The sequence below is a fragment of the Simochromis diagramma genome, unplaced genomic scaffold (genome assembly GCF_900408965.1).
Source record: "Simochromis diagramma unplaced genomic scaffold, fSimDia1.1 OVJJ01000334.1, whole genome shotgun sequence".
Taxonomy (NCBI): domain Eukaryota; kingdom Metazoa; phylum Chordata; class Actinopteri; order Cichliformes; family Cichlidae; genus Simochromis; species Simochromis diagramma.
This window is the reverse complement of record NW_024386764.1, coordinates 3,462,695-3,483,302: the sequence shown is the minus strand read 5'-3', so window position 1 is coordinate 3,483,302 and position 20,608 is coordinate 3,462,695. Positions and strand designations below refer to the sequence as shown.

The window sequence follows — 20,608 nt, the reverse complement described above, 5'->3', positions numbered from 1 at the left end:
GGACTCTGCCTTCACTTCCATCGCTCTGTGTTTCTCTCTCTCACATATACAAAGCCAGCCCAGTATATCAAAGAGAGTCAGCACTTTCTACCACACACATAAGGCCAGTTTCAACCAGCAGGAAACTGATATTCTTTGTGCACATCTTGCCAGCTGCCACACCTCTGTGCCTCCAGAACACCGGCTGAACTCAACACGGGAAATGCCAACAAATCAGCTGGAAGTTAACGACAGCACGGAAGAGAAAGATGCTGACTAAAGGCAGTGTCTGGTTTTAGTTTAACATTAACGGGAAGATCAAATTCAAAGACCAGGGATCTCTCTGATATATCACAGACCGGAGGAACGTGAGGAATCACCCGCTTCCCACATTGTCGTCACCTCTGGGTGCCTCCAGCGCAGCCCAGCCTTGCTGTTAAATGACATCACTGTGCTACTGCCTCACATTCCTCCTGACTCCTGAAACCAGTGGCAAGAGCGCCCTCTGTTGTACATAAAAAGCAATTTAAAAAAGACCCCCAAAACATCTGCAAGTACTGCAGAATGCAGAGACAGGAGCCGGGGAGGAAACAGGAAATACCTGGGGGTGGATCCTGAAAATACAAACCGAGATGACACAAATGTTCTGCTTGTGCAACAAGACCGCACTTAACCAGTAGACGATATCACCTTAAAGTCTAACTAAATCAACATCTAGGCATTTTTTATAATAATAATAAAGACAGTGCACCTCAGCTGTGATGCTTCCAGAGATGTGAAAAAAGGGTAAACACATTATAGATAAAAGAAATTTTAAAAGTAACTCTTAAAAAGCACTAATTTATTCCGTAACAGTTTTTTTTAGCCCATCATAGCAAGAAAACCACATGTGGAAGAAGCACCATCTGAGGACAACTCATTTAACATGATTATGATGGAAAGAATGCAGTGGTTCAAATATTCTTACAAGCACTTTTGCACAACTAACCAGCTGCGAATGTCACAAAGAACACAAAGAAGAGGTGGGACTGCAGAGCTGCTGCGGTAGTAGCAATTAACCCAGCAAAGCATTTTCTTTAAGTCTCGCTTCAAATAAAGGCTAATAATTAATAAAAACCTGTTAGTGGAGTAGCGCTCTCCAAAATAAAACTGATAATCACATTTAAAGAGAGTCAGCGTTAAATAGGATCAGAAAACGATTTAATTTCTTCTCCTTCTCCTACTGACTAGAGTACAAACAACTGCAGAGAGTGCTAACAGAGTGCCTAAGTGCCAACAAACTGTGGGACTTTGTGTTGTTGCAGAATTCAAGAGCCAAGCCAACTCTTTCAAATGATTGCACAGCGATTACACTTAATCCCGTCAGTGTAAATCTCACCACAGGGCTCGTTTGCAGCTTTGCTCGGGGTTGAGAGAGATAGAAACAAAGCAATTAATAACTCGCTCGACCGAGGCTTTCTGTAAGCAGATTAAAACCTGTGTGATTCCACTCTCAGATATGATGATTATTATTAGTTCACCTGCATAAAGCACTTCAAAACCCGACCTCATGCATGGCCAGCGAGCTTGTCATGCTGTCTGAGTGAGAGCTTGCTTTTATTCAGACAGACACTGACTTCACCCTGTTTAGTGTTACATTTTGGTTTTGGGACAATCTTACTGAAACTTATTGCACTCATCCTGTACAGAAATAACGCTGACGCAGTGCAGCTGCAGTGTACATATGTTTAAAAAAAAGTGGTATGTTTCTGGGTCACATTTTACTGAGGAAATGTTTATGTCCCAGAATTAGACAGGAGAGATTCTGGGTTCATTAACTTCTTGAGATCTTGTTGAGATCACATCTGAGGAGGCAGAGAAATCAACCCAGAGCAGCTTCTAGCTGCGACTGAGGTAAAATAGTAAAATAACCCTATTTCCATATCATTGTATATTCAGTACCAGGCTGTATTTTGAGCTATGAGCGCACTCGTTGTCAAACGCAGTGGTCTGACTGGTCAGATCCATTTATGGCCTGGTTAGGCAATAGGCACAAAGTTACTCATCACACACAGAAAGAGTATAAAGGTTGATTAAGTCATCCAGACACAAACAATAATTAGAACTATCTGGTGCAACCCATGTGCTGTAAGGCTCAGGTCTGAATCTGACCTGAGATCATTCCCTGGTCGTCCGCTCGGCTTTCCTGCCTTCTCTCTACTGTGGTTTAACAAACAAACTGAGCTATAGTACAGTAATCACAGCTATGTGCTACATGTACTACAGTAATGATATATTGCGCTGTATTTGTAGTTTAAAAAAAAAAATCTAAACAAATACCGATAAGTTTTTTTTTAGGTTTTTGACTATTTTTTTTCCAATTAGTCTTTGAATGCAGCATTAGATCCATTTAAATAATAGAAAGCTGTTTATTTTTAAACGGGTGCCTGAGGATCATTTAGCAACAACAACGCCAGGCGTAGCTGTAGTCGGTCACCATCTGCTGCTGCATGAGCCAAACCGCGGACTTTCCAGAGTAAACTTTAGCGAGGTGAAACTGTGACTACTGACCAGGCGCGGATTGGGGAAATGAAAGTGGGTGGGAAAAAAAAAAAAATGAAAAAAAGGAATGAAAACAAAACATCTGAAACTGCGGTGGTATGCAAATAACTCAACTGCATAAAGGAAAAAGGGGGGAGGAGGGGGGGCAGTTATTTCAAGTTGGATTTATTGTTGTCTTAAAAAATAAATAAGAGGTCACAGTACCCAGATGATTCCTTCCAGAATCACCTGCAGAGCTGATAAAGACTAAAACTTTCCATGATGGTGAACTTTGTATAATACTTCACTTCACATCACATGAAGGTGCCAAATGGTATTGTAATTGCTCGTGTCGGCAATAATATCACAACTAATCGTAAGCTGCTGCCAACCAGTCACCTTGCACTTCTAATCCAGGTCTGACCAGACGTGAACGTTGATCTCTCAGATATAAAATGTCATCACCAAAGACCGGACAGAATCAAATCTCAACATCCAGCTGCAATTTCCAAACGCCTTCGGGCACTTTCTGTTGTCACGGGACATTAAAAAAGAGGAAATATAGAATCTTCAATCAAATGTGTCAAAACCCGATGAAAAAAAAAAAAAGAAGAAGTTTGTCGAGCTTCCTGTTCCTCGAAGTAATTCTTTCATTTCCATTTCTGCTGTTGCAAAGTTCTCCCAAAGATTTAAAACCAAAATTGTTTCAGTGGGTGTTCTTCTATACAATGTCTGCCATCATTTTAACCAGACAGTGGAGTGTTTACACACTCCAGGAGGAGACAAAGCTCTTGGCGGTTGCATCAGCAAGGTACCCGGTGTAAAATTCTTTAATCTGTGAAAACTTTGTCAAATTCACTTAAAAATTTGAGTTTTGCTAACAAAACAAAACATGTTTCATTGTGTCAGAATGAACTTAAACTTGAAATCTAACCAGTCTAATCAATATAACCAAATTTCAAAAAATTCCCTCAGAGTGATCCCGATGTATAATATTCACTGGTAAGGGACGGATGGAGAATCAGGCAACATAAACCTCTGCCGACGACTGTCTACAGCAGAAAAGGCATAAAAACAACTTAAAATCACCAAGTAAAAAAGTATTTGTGCAAAACATGTATACATTTACCTTTGAATGTATACATGTGCTCTGCTCTTGCTCTTGACGAAGGCGGTTGCACTTTTCTCCTCTCCTCCTCCTCTCCCTTATCTTCCCTGCTTAGCCTCTTATGTCCTTGTCTAGTCTCGTGTTTTTTGTATTACTTTCCCTGGAACACTCTCTCACAGTCTGTTCTCTAAAACCTAAAAGACAATTATGGATTTGATCAACTGGTCTCTGAATGCAATTGACACCCCTTCTCAACGAGAAGTCTGGGTTCGGGTGAGCCTGACTGCTGAAGATATCTACCTATTCGGAACCATGATAACAGGGTTCTTGCTGATCGAGCTGGCTTGGCCCTGGCTTATCGAAGAATTAAGGAAGCGGAACCGGCTGTTCAAACCCCTCAATAAAGTTTTATTGAATTGAATTATTGAATGAAATGTTTTGACTACACTAGCATTAAAAGGAAAAATCAAACCTTCACCAGTGTCTGCATCCTCAAATCTCACAGAACTTTTCTGTCGTGCTGCACATTAACCCCACCTCTATGTCACCCTGCACGGTGGGTACAGATATGTTTGCAGTAGCTTTGCATCGAGACTGTAAACAGCCCACGCTGTGCAAGTGGAAACAGCGAAGGCTCTGTTTGAAGCCTCGTCCAGCCCCAAGGGGGAATCCTCTGGAAACAAGCTTCTGTTGCCTTGTGATGCCAAAGGTTTTTATTGGCATTGCAGAGGAGCAAGAGTCTTACGGTCTAACAAGTTCTTAACAAACACTGCAAGTAACGGCAGTATGCATTCAGAAGGAACTTTGGAGGTGACACTGCAGTCTACGACCCCTTTGCAAGAATTTTAATAAGTAATAATTTCCAGTTGCATAATACAGGTCAGGCTTGTATATAAATGGCTCTAACAGTTTTACACCAAACACCAAGTGCAAAGGTGCACTGTATGCGTGTTAAAAGGAAGGATGTGGTGGTAAAAGAAAGCCAAATTACAAACACGTGGCTGTATGCCTCGCCCAACTAGCCAAGTTCATATTCAAGTTGTTGCAATCCTACAAGAATCATTTCATGTTATGGTGCTCTTAAATTCAGATAAGTGTGATCAATACATACGACTGAGTAGAGATCATTTAACTCGGGCATTAAACTGAAAATACGAAACAAGGCACAAAGCATGTCAATATCAGCTTGGTCTGGTGTGAAAAGCCTTTGTACGATAACAACAAGCGAGCTCTTCACTGTGGGAAGCACCACAATAACCCGCTTAGGCAGCAGACATGAATCACCCCTTCTGTTTGTGAGCTTTGTAGGAGAACCACTGAGAGGACTGCTGGTTGCACAGTGTCATACAGAAGCCTCACAACAACACAGATTATTACAATCCTCAACACTAAGCAACAATGGTTAACAGCACCTTCACCACATATAATTAAATCTTAACAGCTCTTCATTTGAGCCCATCTGGGGTGTGATCTGTACGTCTCTGTAGCAGAGTTGCACGTTTTATAAAAATCAGCTTTTCGTGTTGGCAACTATTTTGTTTTCTATTGATATTTCCACTGTTTTCATAAACTTAGTCATGTTAATGCAATTTTAGAAGCATTAAAGATTACACGCATTTAAAAGGTTTTTTCTGTCACATGCATCAACACGTTTTGTACAACCAGGTTTTGTTCTGACTGCACATGTGACGATCTTTACTTTGCTCAGATTTCAGGACATGTAAAATAGTTTTCCTCGAGTTTGGGAACTTTGCATCTTAGCTGTTTAAACTTTAATCCAATGGAGCTGTAAAGTGAAAAATTCCCAGCAAACATCTAAGCCAGAAGTCATAAAAACAAACCTGGTGCCTCTTTGCACTCACCTTAAGTCCATCGCTGGGGAGCCGGTAGCCAAACCTTGCGGGCAAATCATCAAAGGTGTCCGTTTTGTTGTCAAATGAGAACTGAAAGAAAGGAAAACTAATTCACCAGCAGTTCAAGACACTTATGAAAACATAAAGAGGCAGGTTTAGTTTCTTAATCTAATGGTTTTCCTTTAAGAAGCATAACTGGTCTTCTAAATGCGTTTGTGTAAAGGATTACTTACAGCAGTGATGTCGGCCTCCACGGGCAGCAGGTTGAGGAAGGCGAAGAGCTGAACGGTGAAGATGGTGTAAATCTGTGTGGCCGACAGCATCAGCATTCCCAGGGACAGCAGCATCTTGGCATCACTTTGCAACCCCCAGCTGCTAAGCCACTCACTTATAACAACACGAAGCAGGCACACAAATGACCACGCACGCTGGCCTGTAGCTGGACCCCGAAACGCCAACTGTTGTGGTCACACCTGGAAACGACATTGGTGTACACTTAGACCCATTTTAAAAGCCTAAACACCAACAGCTTCATAGCAAATTTCAGAAAAATGGCAAATTTGCCAGGAATAACTCGGAAAATGGCATTTTTTTGTCAAGGAAACTCGGCGCTTCACACATAAGGTTTACTGTCCACCATGCCAATATTAGATGACCTAATTAAATTATACTTTTTAAATGGACTTAGCAAAAAATATTTGTGATTTTAGCTCAGTATCACCACATTATCATAAGCACCCAGTCTTTAAAGAAACTTTGTGAATCGGGTCTACTCAGAAGTAATGATTTGAATGAGGTGATAGCCTTTGTATGAAGAACTACAGCACAGTGGACTGATGTAAGAATATTGCTGGTTGATTATTATATCTCTCTGAATTTTACACCCTTCCCCCAAAACGACGAAATCTTCTATTAGGTCAACAGGAAGCTTTATAAGAGGCCTCTGGGTCTATAGAGGCCTATAGAACAAAAATATGGATCTGAAAATGCTTACAGCCAGAAGACAAAATAAATAAATAAATAAATAAATAAAGCAGGGAATAAAGTTTATTCCAGGGTTTAGACAGTTCGTAGAAACTAGACCCTCTTAATGTCCAAAGACCTTCTAGGAATCAGGTTGTTCTCTTAGAAGAGAACTGACAGATCAGCAGACAAGTCTTTGATATATGTTCACAAGTCAATCCTTTAATAACACTGAAAGCCAACAACTAAACCAGACGCTGCTTTCTTAACTTCAAAATGCTTTTTTTCCCCCCATAATTTAGTCCACAGCAGAGTTCAAAGTGGCCAAGTATCAGGTTTGTCAAACACATGAGCTACAGTGCCTGTCAGGTTTCATCCATCGACATATTAGACTGTTTGATGACGCTTTCTAATGCTTAGAGATTGCTGCAGCAATGCATAAGCATAATGTATAAGCCTCTGCCTGAGTGTAGTCTTACTCCATTTCCAGTACATCCGGTAAACACAAAGCATTCTTTTTGAATCTGAGTGTAATTTTGTGTAATATCTGTTAATTTTGAAGAATCATACACTTAATGTTTTTGTCAAGGAAAAAAAGACAACTTATCAACTGTAGCACCTCCCCTGTGTCTCCTTTCATTGCTCTTATTAATAAACTTTACAGACAAGTGTGAGCAGGGTATAAATCCCAGGTTTAGTATCAGAAAATCTTTTTTTTTCTTTTGGATGCTGGGAGGGACCCTTATTGGGGGGCAAACAAAGACAAAAAGCATGACTTTCAGGTTGCTGCTGGAGCAAATTTTCATTAGATTATCGCTGCAAGTCAATATTAGAATATCATGTCGTTTTCTTTTAGTGAGCTTCATCCCAAACATCAGAGCTAAAAGGGATCAAGGTCGCAAAGTGGAGGGGAGCATGTGATTTGGTCAGGAGAAACTAAGAGCTGAAGGCCTTCCAAGCTTAGGTGTTATTGCCAAATTGGAAGAGCAGTTCATGAGGAGTTTCAAGTTTACTGTGAGCCTTTCAGAGAAAATGTTTTCTAATCAGATTAATACAGGAAGAGCGTGTGAGTCAGAAGGATGTGTATGCGATGTGAACTTTTGATCTTACGTGTATGCTTAAGATGTAACGCACTGACCGACTAATGCCACATGTCTAGTTTATCTAGATTACTGTAGTAGCCATGCTGGGTACAGATGGGCACTAACAGCTTTAGCAACACCAGTTCTCACTTATTATTAAGGTACTATATGTAAACTTGAGACTTGTAGCATTTTTGCCTCGAAGTAAATTTCTTTTAATCATTATAATCTGGAAATACAAAGTGAGTTTAATAATAATGTTCTCTTTTTCGTTTCCTAAAATTAGTGATTTAAATGTACATAAAAATATCTGCTTGTACAAATAACAAACAAATCTTCTTTCAATCTGAGCTACAAACAAACTATTGTGGATTTAATCACGAATCACGCCCATCTTAGCCGTCCAATCTGCACAGTCACTTTAAATTGTTTACTTCTGAGCTCTGATCACATCTGTGTGAAACAAAAGTGCTGTTATGTAACTTTCCCTACTGTCCTGCTAATGCTGCTGCCGTTTCCCACAAAACAAGGTTTTACTGAGCACCTCAAGTACAGCATGTTGCTTTGTGAGGGCAGAGCCTGATGCCCTCAGCCAAGTCAAACAATCTCAAAACAAAAGTACTTTTAATCAGAGAGATCTGAAACTTTAGGTACTTTCTCTTTGGCTTCGCCTTTACTTAAGTAACTGTTTCCAGCCAATCAGGACTCATTACGAGTTTGTCTTGTTCTCTTTTAGAGAGCTAGATAGACAGATATAATATGAGATGTTTTCTTTAAAGACTATTTCAAATAATGAGGTTAGCATAAGTAAAGTAATCCCCGTGAGGCGCAAGCTCTGAATACTCAAAGCCTGCATGAAAACCTAGTTTAAGATGACTTGCAGAGCTCCACTAGTGGAGTTTATGAAATGTGTATATAGAGCTAGAAAGAGGCATAATAAATCCCCTTTACTATGCAAGTCTTGAAAAGAATAGATTCTTTTGTTCACACAAAAAAAGCAAAAAACTATTTAAAATTTTACATTAATTAAAAATTCAGTTTCTTCTATCCACTTAATATTAAATCAGGAATGTACCTGTACTTACATAGCATCTTTCTACCCAACTGAGGACCTAAAGAGGTTTCTACTACAAATGTCATTCACCCAATCACACACACATTCATACACCACTTACATCTATGCCTAAGAGCTTTCTAACATTCACATACGCTCCAGTGGATGCAACATGAGATTCAGCATCTCGCCGAAGGTTACTTCAGCATGTGGACTGAAGAAGTCAGGGATCGATCCACTGACTTTCATTTGGTAGATATTCTGCTCTGCCACCCAGGACCAGTGGGTCCACCAGTGAGCCCACTTTACAAGTAGGGCTGTGCGATATGACCAAAATCTCATATCCCGATATAAGAATTCTATCGTCCGATAACGATATAAATCACAACAATATAACATTTTCTGTAAATTCTGTGAATCTCGGGCAGCTCGACTTGCGGGAAGTGTTTCCAGCTGCGCGTCATGTAGCTGGAGTCGAGTGTTTTAACCGATGCATGAAACTATACATTTTTACACATAAGTTTTAACGGCCGCCGTTTTCTTTCTCAAACGTTAGAAAGCCTATTCTAACGTTTGAGTCTAAGGTTTATTTTTTTTTAGCACCTGTCGTTGCTAAACACATAAAAACAAGCACTTGTCTGTCTGTAGTGTGGTTATATTAAATATAAGAGAAAGAGAGAACTTCAAGAAATTAATATAGCCACTACAGTGACCATCAAAACGATGAAAAAAATATTGCCATACACAGTTTATTTTGCGACACCACGAAACAAACGATAGCGTAAAATGAAACGATAGACGTTTTTATATCGTCATCCGATATATATCGTTATATCGAACAGCCCTATTTACAAGCACTCTTTAAGTAACGTAACTCTGTTAACATTTGTAAAGAGAAGACTAGTTTACGTTGTGTCACGGTAGCACAAAGCATTTAAATTTATTTATTTAAAATTTATTTATTTATTTAGGACAGTGCATGTTAATGAACATAAATGTAAAAAAAAAAAAATTACATGAATGTAAACATACCAGATTATAGCCAAGGGCTAATTTCCATCTGTTGTCCTTAAGCATAAAAATAGACATAATAATTCATAAAAAATTCATCATTCATTCATAATAAAAACTCCATCACCAAACTTACACATACACACCATTCTGTTCCCAAATAAAACATTAAAACTATACAACTTATACATGATCACACACTTGATTTGTCCATAACCAGTTTTTAACCTTTGCCTTAAACAAATTGAATGTCGAGCATTCTCTAATGGGCTGAGGAAGACTGTTCCACAGATGGCCACCCTGGACAGAAAGGACGTTCTGCCCAAATGCTGTCCGTCTGCGGGGTATAAACAAGTCTCCTCGGATTGTAGCTCGAGTGGTCCTGTCTGAGCTTTCTTTATGCCTAATCAACTGCTTTAGTGGTGGTGGAGCAAGGGAGTGTAAGACTTTATATATTAAACTCACTCTTTTAGGTTTCACTAAGTTATTGAAGTTCAGTAATTTATGTTTTTTTAACACATGACAGTGGTGGTGGGAAGTCGGTTTTTTGTCAAGTAGTTTTAAACTTCTTTTATAAATGTTTTCAATAGTTTTAAGTGTTGTTGGACAAGCAAGTGACCAGGACGTCAAACAATAGTCCATATGAGAGATGATCATTGAGTAAAAATAAGTTTTTGCAACATTCATATTTAAATTATTACGTATATGATTAAAATTTCGATTATTAAATTTAAGTACCTGGGACACTTTATTTATGTGACTCTTGAAGGATAATGTTGGGTCTAGAATGACCCCAAGATATTTAAATTCTGGAGCTAATTCAAGCTCTACTCCATCCAGGAATATGTTTGACTGCTTCAAGTTTAAGGGGCGTTTTGAAAAATACATACCGACAGTTTTTGAGGTGTTCAACATTAGGCATGAGTCCTCCAGCCAGCTATAAGTTAATGCTAAAGCAGCTGTAAGATCTTTTGCCACCTGCTGGACACTATTTGCTTGCGTATATATAACTGCATCATCTGCATACATTTGAGTAAATATATTTGGACAGACTTCAGGTAAGTTATTGATAAAAAGAGAGAACAATAAGGGCCCAAGAACAGATCCTTGAGGAACCCCTGTATCACAGTCTAAATATGGAGATTTAACCCCATCCAACACCACACACTGTTTCCTGTGTGAGAGATATGAGGCAAACCACTGAAGAGCCTGACTGGAGATATTAAACCGAGTCAATCTGGATAACAATATCTGACGGTTTACAGAGTCGAAAGCCTTCCTCAGATCTAAAAATACAGCTCCAACACAGGGACTCTTGTCCAGCAAGCTCTTCAAGTTCTCCACTAACATACACAGGGCAGTATCTGTGGAGTGATGTGCCCGAAAGCCAAACTGCAATGGATGTAATGAGGGTTGGGTGTTTTCTAGGTGAGCAGTGAGGAGTTTAACCACCCACTTCTCAGCTATTTTAGATACGACCGGGAGTATGCTTATGGGGCGATAATTAGCCATGTCAGTCTTCACACCTGCTTTGAAAATTGGTGTAACTGCAGCAATTTTCCAATCTGTTGGAACAATGGAGTGTTTGAAAGACATATTCAAAACATGAGTTGTTGGACGTACAAGAAAATCCATATGTTCCTTTAGGAAGTTTGTGTTAATACCATATACATCAAGTGCTTTTGATTGTTTTAAACCTGTAATTAGTTTAGCAACTTCAGTGTCTGAAATATGAGTGATGGTGAACAAATTTTGACCAACATCATTCACATTATCAGAGCATATGACTGAGTCAAAGCTCTGACTGATCTCCTTAACAGATGAAATAAAGAAAGTGTTTAAGTTACTGGCAATAGATAGAGGCTCTCTAACAATAGAGTTATTTACATAAAGTTCAATTCACATGGTACTGCTGTCTGCACACAGAAAAATCAGCTCTGCAGCAGTTTACCGTGTGTACTTCACATTATCATAACCCCTCAACCACATTGGGCTAGAGAGGAAATTCAAATGGTTCCTGAATGATGAGAATTACTTTTTCATTTTACAGCCAAACTTACAAAATAACTCCAGGCAGCATGTGTGATACTTGTTAAAGGATTAACAAGGAATGCAACTAAAGACTAAGCTAAGAGCTGGGGTTACAAGAGCTGCCAGAATCCGCTTCCATCATTCTGTCTGACTGACAACCATCCCATGAGAAACCTCCACAAACTGAGCTCTCACACGAACCTAACACAGGTGACAAAGGTGAAGCCATGGAGTTGAGAGTTGGGAATCCGCACCAACATGCCAACGGTGAGGAGTTGGCAATCAAGGTTGAATGTGTGAAGACCAAACACACCCACAGCTGCACACTGAAATCAAATCCTACTTCTGTCACCTGTATTAGGTATAATTGAGAGCATGGTTTGTGGAGGATATTCTATCAATAAAGTGGTGTGATGCAGAGAGACACTAAGCCTCATAACTTTGTGGCCAGCTTTTGGCTGGCCAGAAGAAAAGTCGCTTACATCCACTCCAAGAATTTCATCCATCAAGATGAAATAAAAATATGACATGATATTTTTGCTGTCATCACACTGTGCCCTGGTCCTGGGTCTAGTCCTGGATCTCTGAGGACTCCACCCAACACGATATGTTTTAAAATTAGCCATTACACCTAATGAATTCACAAGGTAAATAATTTTATGCATTATTATTTAATGATCCATGACATACAGACTTAAAGCCGCCTATCTCAGTGATGCATAGAAAAGATGAGCTATGGCGGTACATACAGTACAACATAAACTTGTAACCCAACACTAAGGTTTATTTGCACAACGTGATAGAGCTATCGATTAATCCAAAGAAAAAATGTTCAAACATGCTTTCTTACCAGTCTGCATTCTCAACGACAACAGCTGCTTACAACTATTAGATCCAAATCCAACAAATTATTAGCAAGTAAGGTGAAAACTGTGGCAGCATAGCCAGAAAAAAACAAGACTAAACCGGAGTAAAATAGTAGTTTTCTTTCTTAATAACTAAAAAAAAGCTCAAAGGGGAAGTGAAAGCAACATCGCGGGGACCTGCACATGATGACTAAACATCAAATGACAGCAGCATTTTACGGAAAAACCTCGTGCAATGACGGCAAGGTGGACATATTTAATTATTAGTGTGCCTGACATGAGTGACATGAGGAAACACACTCCCCAATTTTTTCAGCGACACATCAGAAAACAGTTTAACCAACCCCCAGGGAATAATTATACCCTTTACACACAAGACAGTTCCTCCCACGATAATGACAGCGGTAATGTCAAGCACTTTAAAATAGAAACGCTTTTTGCGGATGTAGCTGTGTACATAAATAAATCAGGGAGGACACCCTAAAAGGTGTGCAGCTAGCTACAAAAACAGAGCGTCCCTCTACAATGCTTAGCATTAGGTTAGCATGGGTGGCTAGTCCGCTTCTCCCGGGTGTTTACCTTTATTTCTGCTTGCGCGTTTATCTCGTCCAGGAACTGAGCTGCTGACAGCGACATAGCTTTCCTCTACTGTAAGCTGTGTAAAGATACATATGCAAGTTCAAGGTTTTGATATACTACATTCCGTTAGAGCGGAGGGTTAAAAAACCCGACCGTAAACAGTTTAATCCCTCCGCTAGCTTCTTCTTTCAAGTGAGAGCGCACACTTCCGCTACTCTACTTCCAGCTTCTGATTGGATAAAGCACCTGTCAATCGTCAGTTTTTCCGGAAGTGACTCAAGACGTAAACAGATCCACGTGACGGTACAATCATTTGCCGTTAACAGCCTTGTTCGGATGAGGGAGGCTTGCCAGGCTACATTTAGAGCTGCACTGCAGTGGCTTCAGAGATTTTAGAAGATTTCCTGCTAACAGAAGTCAAAATTGGAAGAAACCATATATTTTAAACCGGGGAAACAAACGGTTCTTCTTATCGCCACAGAAGTTAGCATCCGCCCCTCAGAATACAATGGACTCACTTTTAAAACTCTAGCACCCTCTAAAGAAAAAGGGGTGCATCTTTTCTTTTTTCAAAGGATCATTGGTTGTAGTTTTTATCTATTTGTACGTTTTTATACACATGCCAGAAAATAGTTGTGAAATAGAAAATAGTTGTCACTAAAAGTAAAGTACTGTATACAGCACTGACTAAAACAATAAACGATTTATAATGAGAAATGCCACTTTAAGTAATATTTTCTATTTACCTTATCTCGCTTCTGATGAACCACAGCTACAACACATGACATATTAATTACACCATCTCATTAGACTGATCATCAACGAGGGCAAGCACCTCTAGTAAAGCAGATGTTTTGGCTGTTTTCTCATCCAGATAACACAATGCCAAAGAAGAACAGTGATCTGAAAGAAGCAATTGCTGCTGCCCATCAGCTTAGAAAGGGTTTATAAAGGTATTTCCAAACAATTTGAAGGCAATCATTCCTGACTGAGAAACTCATTAATTGGGCTAATTGGGCTTTAGGATGGTTACAGAGATCAAAAAAATATTAGACACAGATGTCAAAACAGAGGCACAGAAATATGCTTTTACCTTAACCTAATATTGGGGGTAAAGCGTTTACTACATGTTCACAACTTTGTTTTATGTGGCCAAACTTCATCACTCTTCATACCATGATGGAAGATTGCTGGGGACTCAATGACAGGACACAGGTGAATGATTCAACAGGTTTAAATGATCAGTTTCAAGAGAATAATCAAAGGTGGTTTTCCAAAGACCAGGACTTCACTCAGGTAAGTATTCTGCATCTTTTCTGGAGTGTTGTGGTTCCAGAGTGAACAGGTGAGTCTCCAATTGAGACTGAGAGAGAGTGGGTCACGCAGATATTCAGGAAAGTTTCTAAACAGGCAGGAAGGAGGAAGAAAACAAGCAAGTAAGTCCCAAGATCAAGGTCAGCAAGTTGACAGGTAAATGTTTTAAAGTAGAACGTGGCCCTGAGGTATACTGCCACATGGAGCAGAACAACAGTCTGCCAGTAAGTGGAGAGGGCAGTAAGTGGAGATGGGACCACACCCTAGTCCTGGAAAAGTCACAACACACACACACACACACAGAGAGAGAGAGAGAGAGAGGGAGAGAGAGGTAGAGACGGGTAGAATATAAAGACTTGTAAAAAAGAAAGACAGTGGTTCTGCACCTAGAGGGAGGAGGGCACCATGACTCCAAATTGTAATTACCTAGATCTTAAACTGCTCTTTCATTTTCTACACCTATTTGCCTTTCCAAACCTACAGTTATGTTATTGTTTCCTTTCTGCCTCAAGCTAAGCCCAACCATAAAGGACAGGTTAGAGTCATGTGTTGATAGATACACTGAAGGAGGCATGCCTGTTTCAGTTTTTTATCTTAGTGAATCTTCAGGGTAAGTGATGGGGCACATTACTCAAAGAAGTTCTGCTACCAGCATCTTTACAGGTGGCATATTCTCCCATAAAATCCATTGTGCAATTAATTGTTAAATAGAGGTTAATCTGTTTATTGACAGGAATAGAATCACATGAAGTCAGTATATTAGTAAATGGCTCCATAATGTAGTGGTTCACACAGTTGGCTAACAAGCAAAAGATCTCCAGTTAGTGCACAAATACCTTTGGGGATGCAAAATGAATGGCATCCAGTGTGTAGTTCTGCTAAATCAAAAATGGAGCTCCCTGCTGACCCTTTGAAAATGTTAATGACTAAATAACAAAGCCTGTTTCAAGTTTGTGTTACGCGTTTTAATTTTGTTTTATAACCAGGATAATAAAAAATGATGCCCTCTTCCATGTGCCAATTATGTGCTTTTGTCTAAAGCAACAATAGGACAGGCAAAGTGTGTGCATCATTTAGTAATAGCTTGTATGTGTCATGCATCATAAACACTAGGAAATGAATTCCATCTGAGGTGCATACAAGAACTGCTCACAGCAATACGCAGAAATCCATCCACACAAACACCAGCATGTAGAAAAATTTCCCCCCAAGCCACGAACAAGCTGAAACTTCAGCCTGTAATCTCAAATACCACCTCCAAAATTACTACCCAGGCCTAAAGTATCACACCAGTAAAGGGTATACTTTTCCTAATGAACACTTTTCATTTCTTTTTTTTCGTCTACTTAACGTCACAATTTAATCGGCAAGTAAAAAGTATTTATTACAAAACAGTTAAAACAGCTTTTACATATTTTTTAAGATCTAAGTTATTCCTCAGTAAAATAGGGGAACTACAGTGGTCCCTTCTCATTTTATCAACCAGCACGGAAGGATTAATATATAATTAAAATATTTTGGGGGATATCTTATAAATATAAGAGTATTTATTAAATAAGTAATTTTTAAAAACGCATAAGAAAAAAACTGAAACCTGCACTGGTTGAAGTTTTCATGGTTTAATTAAAAAGAAATACAAATTGACTTTAAAAAATTTTTTTAAGAGGAGCATGTGTGGTCCATAAAAGCATCCACCTTTACAATCCTGTGGCTTTCTTTGTTTGATATATGTATGTCTCCACATTCAGACAGTATGTGTGTGTCTTGATTTGTGTCTATAAACAGGAATATTTATAAAATGTAGGTCGAGAATCTCGTTAAACTGTTTCATTTGGGTCAGCAGTGAACAAAAGGAAAACCAGGATCTCCTTTAGACTTTGAAAGGTCAAATGTAAATGAGCGGCCTCTTGTTAAACCTCGCAGAACTATAAAATCCAGAAAACGTTTCACATTACTCCAACCTTGAACACACTTGGGCTGTTCTTTAGTTTCTCAATAAATAGCAGAGCAAAGAGCTGACATCAGAGTGCTGGGGGTCGGGGATGTGTTTCCAAACGAGCCCACGCAACCTTTTGTCTCGCGGTCGTCCCCTTCTTGGTTCGCTTGTGCACTTTAGCTGAAAACAAAAGAATGGCTGAGTGATGAAATCAGGCTTACTGCTGACCTAAAGTTAAAGAAAATCAAGAATTAGAACAGCAACATGCTGATGTAGACCACACTGTGCTCATACTGCAGTGTCAGACAACAAATATTTAACTCCATCTGAACTTTGTGACCAAGAGTCACATGTGATGACATCACTGTGAAAACAGAAGCAGGTCAGCTGTGTAGGTGACATCAATCAAATTCCAGTTTGGACTGTCACGTGCAGCCCAGATTTCTATCCACAAGTACTGCACCAGACTTTATAATGTACACAATGTAATCTTAACATTGTAATCTCAATGTAACCAATCTAGAATGTTATATATTCTTAGTATTTCCATATTCTTCATAGGTAACAATTCAAGGATTTAGTGTAACACAAAATAGAATTTCAAGTGATGAACTATCCCTTCACACTGTGTGGTAATTGGTTAATTAAAAGGTAGGGTAGTGCTATAGACTGCTGGGTGTGTCCAACAGATTGCAGATGATAAGGTATGACGTATGTTGGTGTGGATGAAGAAGATGGAAAGGATTTAAAACTTGTAATGTTAATGGTCTAATGCTTTCTACCACAGAAGCTTTATTGAAGGGTCCTGCACTGCACACTATCACTAATCATCTCACTTAAATGCAGGTGCTGAAATTAGTAGATCTTATGTCCGACTGATATGCTAATACAGAAAAATCAAGATGTTCCAATGTGAGTGAAAAATCAGTTACAGCTGTGTAAAATCTCTAGTTTGTCCTCATTATTTTTAGTAGGTGACACACACACACACACACACCTGTGTGCATCTTATAGTGTCGGCCTCGGTCCGGCTCACTTTGTCGTGTTGTTTTACATCTAACAACTCATTTAGTATATGTAAAAAACAAACAAACATCCACATTAGAGCTCTGTTTATAATGTAAGTAAATAAAAAGCATTCATTTTAAGTAAAGCAGTTCTTTACCCTTTCAGGTACATTCAGTATAATCCAGTCCATTTAGTCAAAAAAAGGTGGCGCTTTTCTCCATGTTACTGTATAATTACAACCACTGTGTGGCACCAAACTCTTGAATCATTTTATAATGATACTTTGTGTCCTCCCTGTGTTCAGTTTTTACATAACCTTTAAAAAAACAAACAAAAAAAAACATGCCACTTTAAGGCGTTGACTACAATCTGTGCTAGTTTAGTCGACATTTCTATTACAGATTGCAAAGTTTCCACTAATAGAAGGACGAGGATTATGACTGCTGTTGTGCTTTTGCCTCAACTTCCACGTCTTTGTGCCATTGTTTCCGAGTGAACAAAGGCCTATGATGTGCCTTTTCAATACTGTGACAGGAGGATTGTTACCAGTCGCAGGACTTAAGGTCTCTCCTTTGTATGTCTGTGACCAAACTGCAAACAATGGTATCTGTGCAGACTCTGCACACCTGCTGGTGTCCAACTGTACCCATGCAACTGGCTGGACTATGGCACTGAAACAGGTATGTCAGGCTTTTCTTCTGTGCTTCTCTGTAAAGTGTGTGGTTTTATGGTGAGTGCTGTAGAGGTAATTATTTTTAGTTTTAGCTGTGGGTGGCGCTGTATGTTGCCACCACTTCCAGCCACCTGAATCTGCTGGGTTGGTTGCTTGAGAAGGGGACACATCCTGGGAAACCAGTGGGACTTCATCCCTACTGACTGTGGTGCCAATCAACAGCACACCAAGACACCGGAAAGTGTCTCATCCAAGCAGCTGCAGAGAGCAGCCAAACCCTCAGCCTTGAACTCTTTATCACCAAAAGCATTTTGAGCTTGGCTTCTCGGGACCCTGGAGGCTGTAAACCTTTGAAAATTGCAGTTCAGCATGGTCACAAGGACTGTGCGCTCTTTGCAGCTGACAAGCTGGGCTCACTTGTACTTCTTAGAAATATGTGCCTTCCCATCGCATCCAAACACTTGCTGCAGTTGGGGCAAAACAAAGCAGCCTGCAATCGATCCCAGCACACTGCTGCTGCCTGCAGAGCCATGCTAGGGAGTAAATTATTGGTAGATGGCTTCAACCACCCAGGGAGCCTGAGACCAAACTAAGAACTGAAACGAAGGCTTTACCCCCAGGCTTAGTGAGGCTGCCACCCTGTGTCTCTGCCTTTTGTTAAAAAGAAGGACAGAAAGATTGAAGTCACGGATATATAGTTATCCTGTAGAGCTGAAAATGTGTTTGTGAATGCAACATATTATGAGACAAAAGACCAAGTCAGGACTGGCCTTGAATCAGGGATGACACAACTCAACATGTCACCATTGCACAGTTTTGTAACACACTTACAGTAACGGTTAAAGACAGTAGTTGGCATTTGTTTTAAAAGGAAGCAGCTGTAAAATAGTTTTAGGCAACAAGGCTATGTAACTGAAGGTGCTGTATATAACTGCAGTTGGACAACCCATCAGTACTTTACTTTAAGGCTGGAGACTGCATTGATATGGCTGTCACAGGGTTTATATTAAGAGCAAATTTAGCATTTCGCTGTTCACATAAATCAACTAAGAAAAACAACTACTGGGTGTCTTCTGAGTCTTCTGATTTCATTTCTTTTAATGAAAGTGAAACACACTCAAAGACAAAAAAAACAACACACTTTTTGATCAAGGGTACAGAATTGAAATCATATTTTCAAAGGTTATAGCTAAAGTGTAGTTCTGGTCATTAAAAAAAAAGAGGATTTTAAATGGGAATATAAAAACACCTTGATTTTGGGGGAAAAAAAGTAAATGTTTTGTAAAACTGAGCAGCTGAAGATGGGTGCTTCACAAACCACCACAGGCTCAGCTGCAGGAGCTCCGTGTTGTCATTGATGAGCTGAGTACCAGTTGATACACTTACCCACAAAAGAGGGGCACACAGGTAGAGTGCAAATACGTAGATCATTCTGCTAAAGTGGTGTGACATTTATACCTCTGGCTGCATGTCTCTTGTGAAACACGCACTGTTAGAATTAAAAAGTATCCACTATGAAGTCATTCAAAGGAAATGTCTGTTTTTCTGTCCCTGGCCTTTAAAGAAATATTACACTTAAAAAAATGCTTCAAAGTTACAAATTATTTATTTCCTAAAATGAAACAATGTTATTTGAACAAGTACACCTTCCATCACTTTGACAGTATTGGTTATTAAATCAGTTATACATCAATTCAAGCACCATATGAGTGCTTGTGGCCACAGCTTTGCTTTTATGTCGAAAATATTTTTTTACCATTTAAAATGCAATATTTTTTTTAATAAATATGACTGACACCATGTGGTTTGATGCCCTGTAGCAGCCATTTTGTAAAAGGCATTTTTCATGAAAATTGTCACTGGCATGTTCCCTTACATAACACTAGAGCCCTTACTTAATAACTGGATCTTGGTAACACCAGTGACTTTATTTGACTGTGCAAATAAACTTGATCAAAAGCTGTTCATGCAGTTCTTTCAAGCATCAATGTTTCTTAAAGTACTGTATACCGCAGCTGTGTGCCATATGTGTCCCCAGATGTGTGTCACTGGTGTTACTGTGTGTTTTGCCCCCGGCACATTAAACACAATAAATTGATAATTTTACATCTGTCAATTTTTTTTAGACTTCAGGGTTAAGATCAAAAGGAGTCCATCATTACTCATTTTTAACTCATATTCTAATAATTTCATTGTTGTAGCAAATAAATGTCACACTTTTAACAAAGCTGATTGAAAATGGTAATCTCATCCGGATTTGTTGCGTTCCTCTTCTTCTGTGACTAAATGTGCTGAGAGATTGAAGAAATAATATTTCCTAAGGTTTTAAATGCCTTTCATCGTACTCCTGTTGAAGCATGTAAATTATGTAGAAAGTGTTGTTGGTGAAAGTGAAGTGTCATTTTTTCTTATTTAACTGTTTTCAAGACACTTTTGTTGCTTTTTTCTTTCTTTATTTCTTTCTCTTTTTTTAAATAAAGCAAGCAATTGATCAGAGTTGCCGAAGGAGTAAGGTAAATGTACAAAAATTATTTAAAAAATCATTAAATCATTAAAATCATTAAGCTGACATTTTTGAGAATATGTGAAGTCAAAAAGTTATATTGTAGTATTGTTATAGTGTTTAAAAAT

The 20,608-nt window shown here is 39.1% G+C and overlaps 1 protein-coding gene across 2 annotated transcripts in view; it reads right to left on the bottom strand.

The window, feature by feature from the left end:
* Positions 1–13,251, bottom strand: part of rnf13 (ring finger protein 13) — a 39,927-nt gene extending 26,676 nt beyond the window's left edge. Inside the window, exons 1-3 of one of the 2 annotated variants that reach the window (XM_040032070.1) lie at positions 13,047–13,251; positions 5,694–5,933; positions 5,470–5,550 (exon numbers count right to left, since the gene is read on the bottom strand). In XM_040032070.1, coding sequence (XP_039888004.1) covers positions 5,470–5,550; positions 5,694–5,807 — 195 coding nt within the window. In that variant the 5' untranslated portion in view covers positions 5,808–5,933; positions 13,047–13,251. Of the gene's footprint in view, positions 1–5,469; positions 5,551–5,693; positions 5,934–12,451; positions 12,993–13,046 lie in introns of those variants that run through there. The other variant, XM_040032078.1, reaches the window with a different exon arrangement.
* Positions 13,252–20,608: the final 7,357 nt, after the last annotated feature.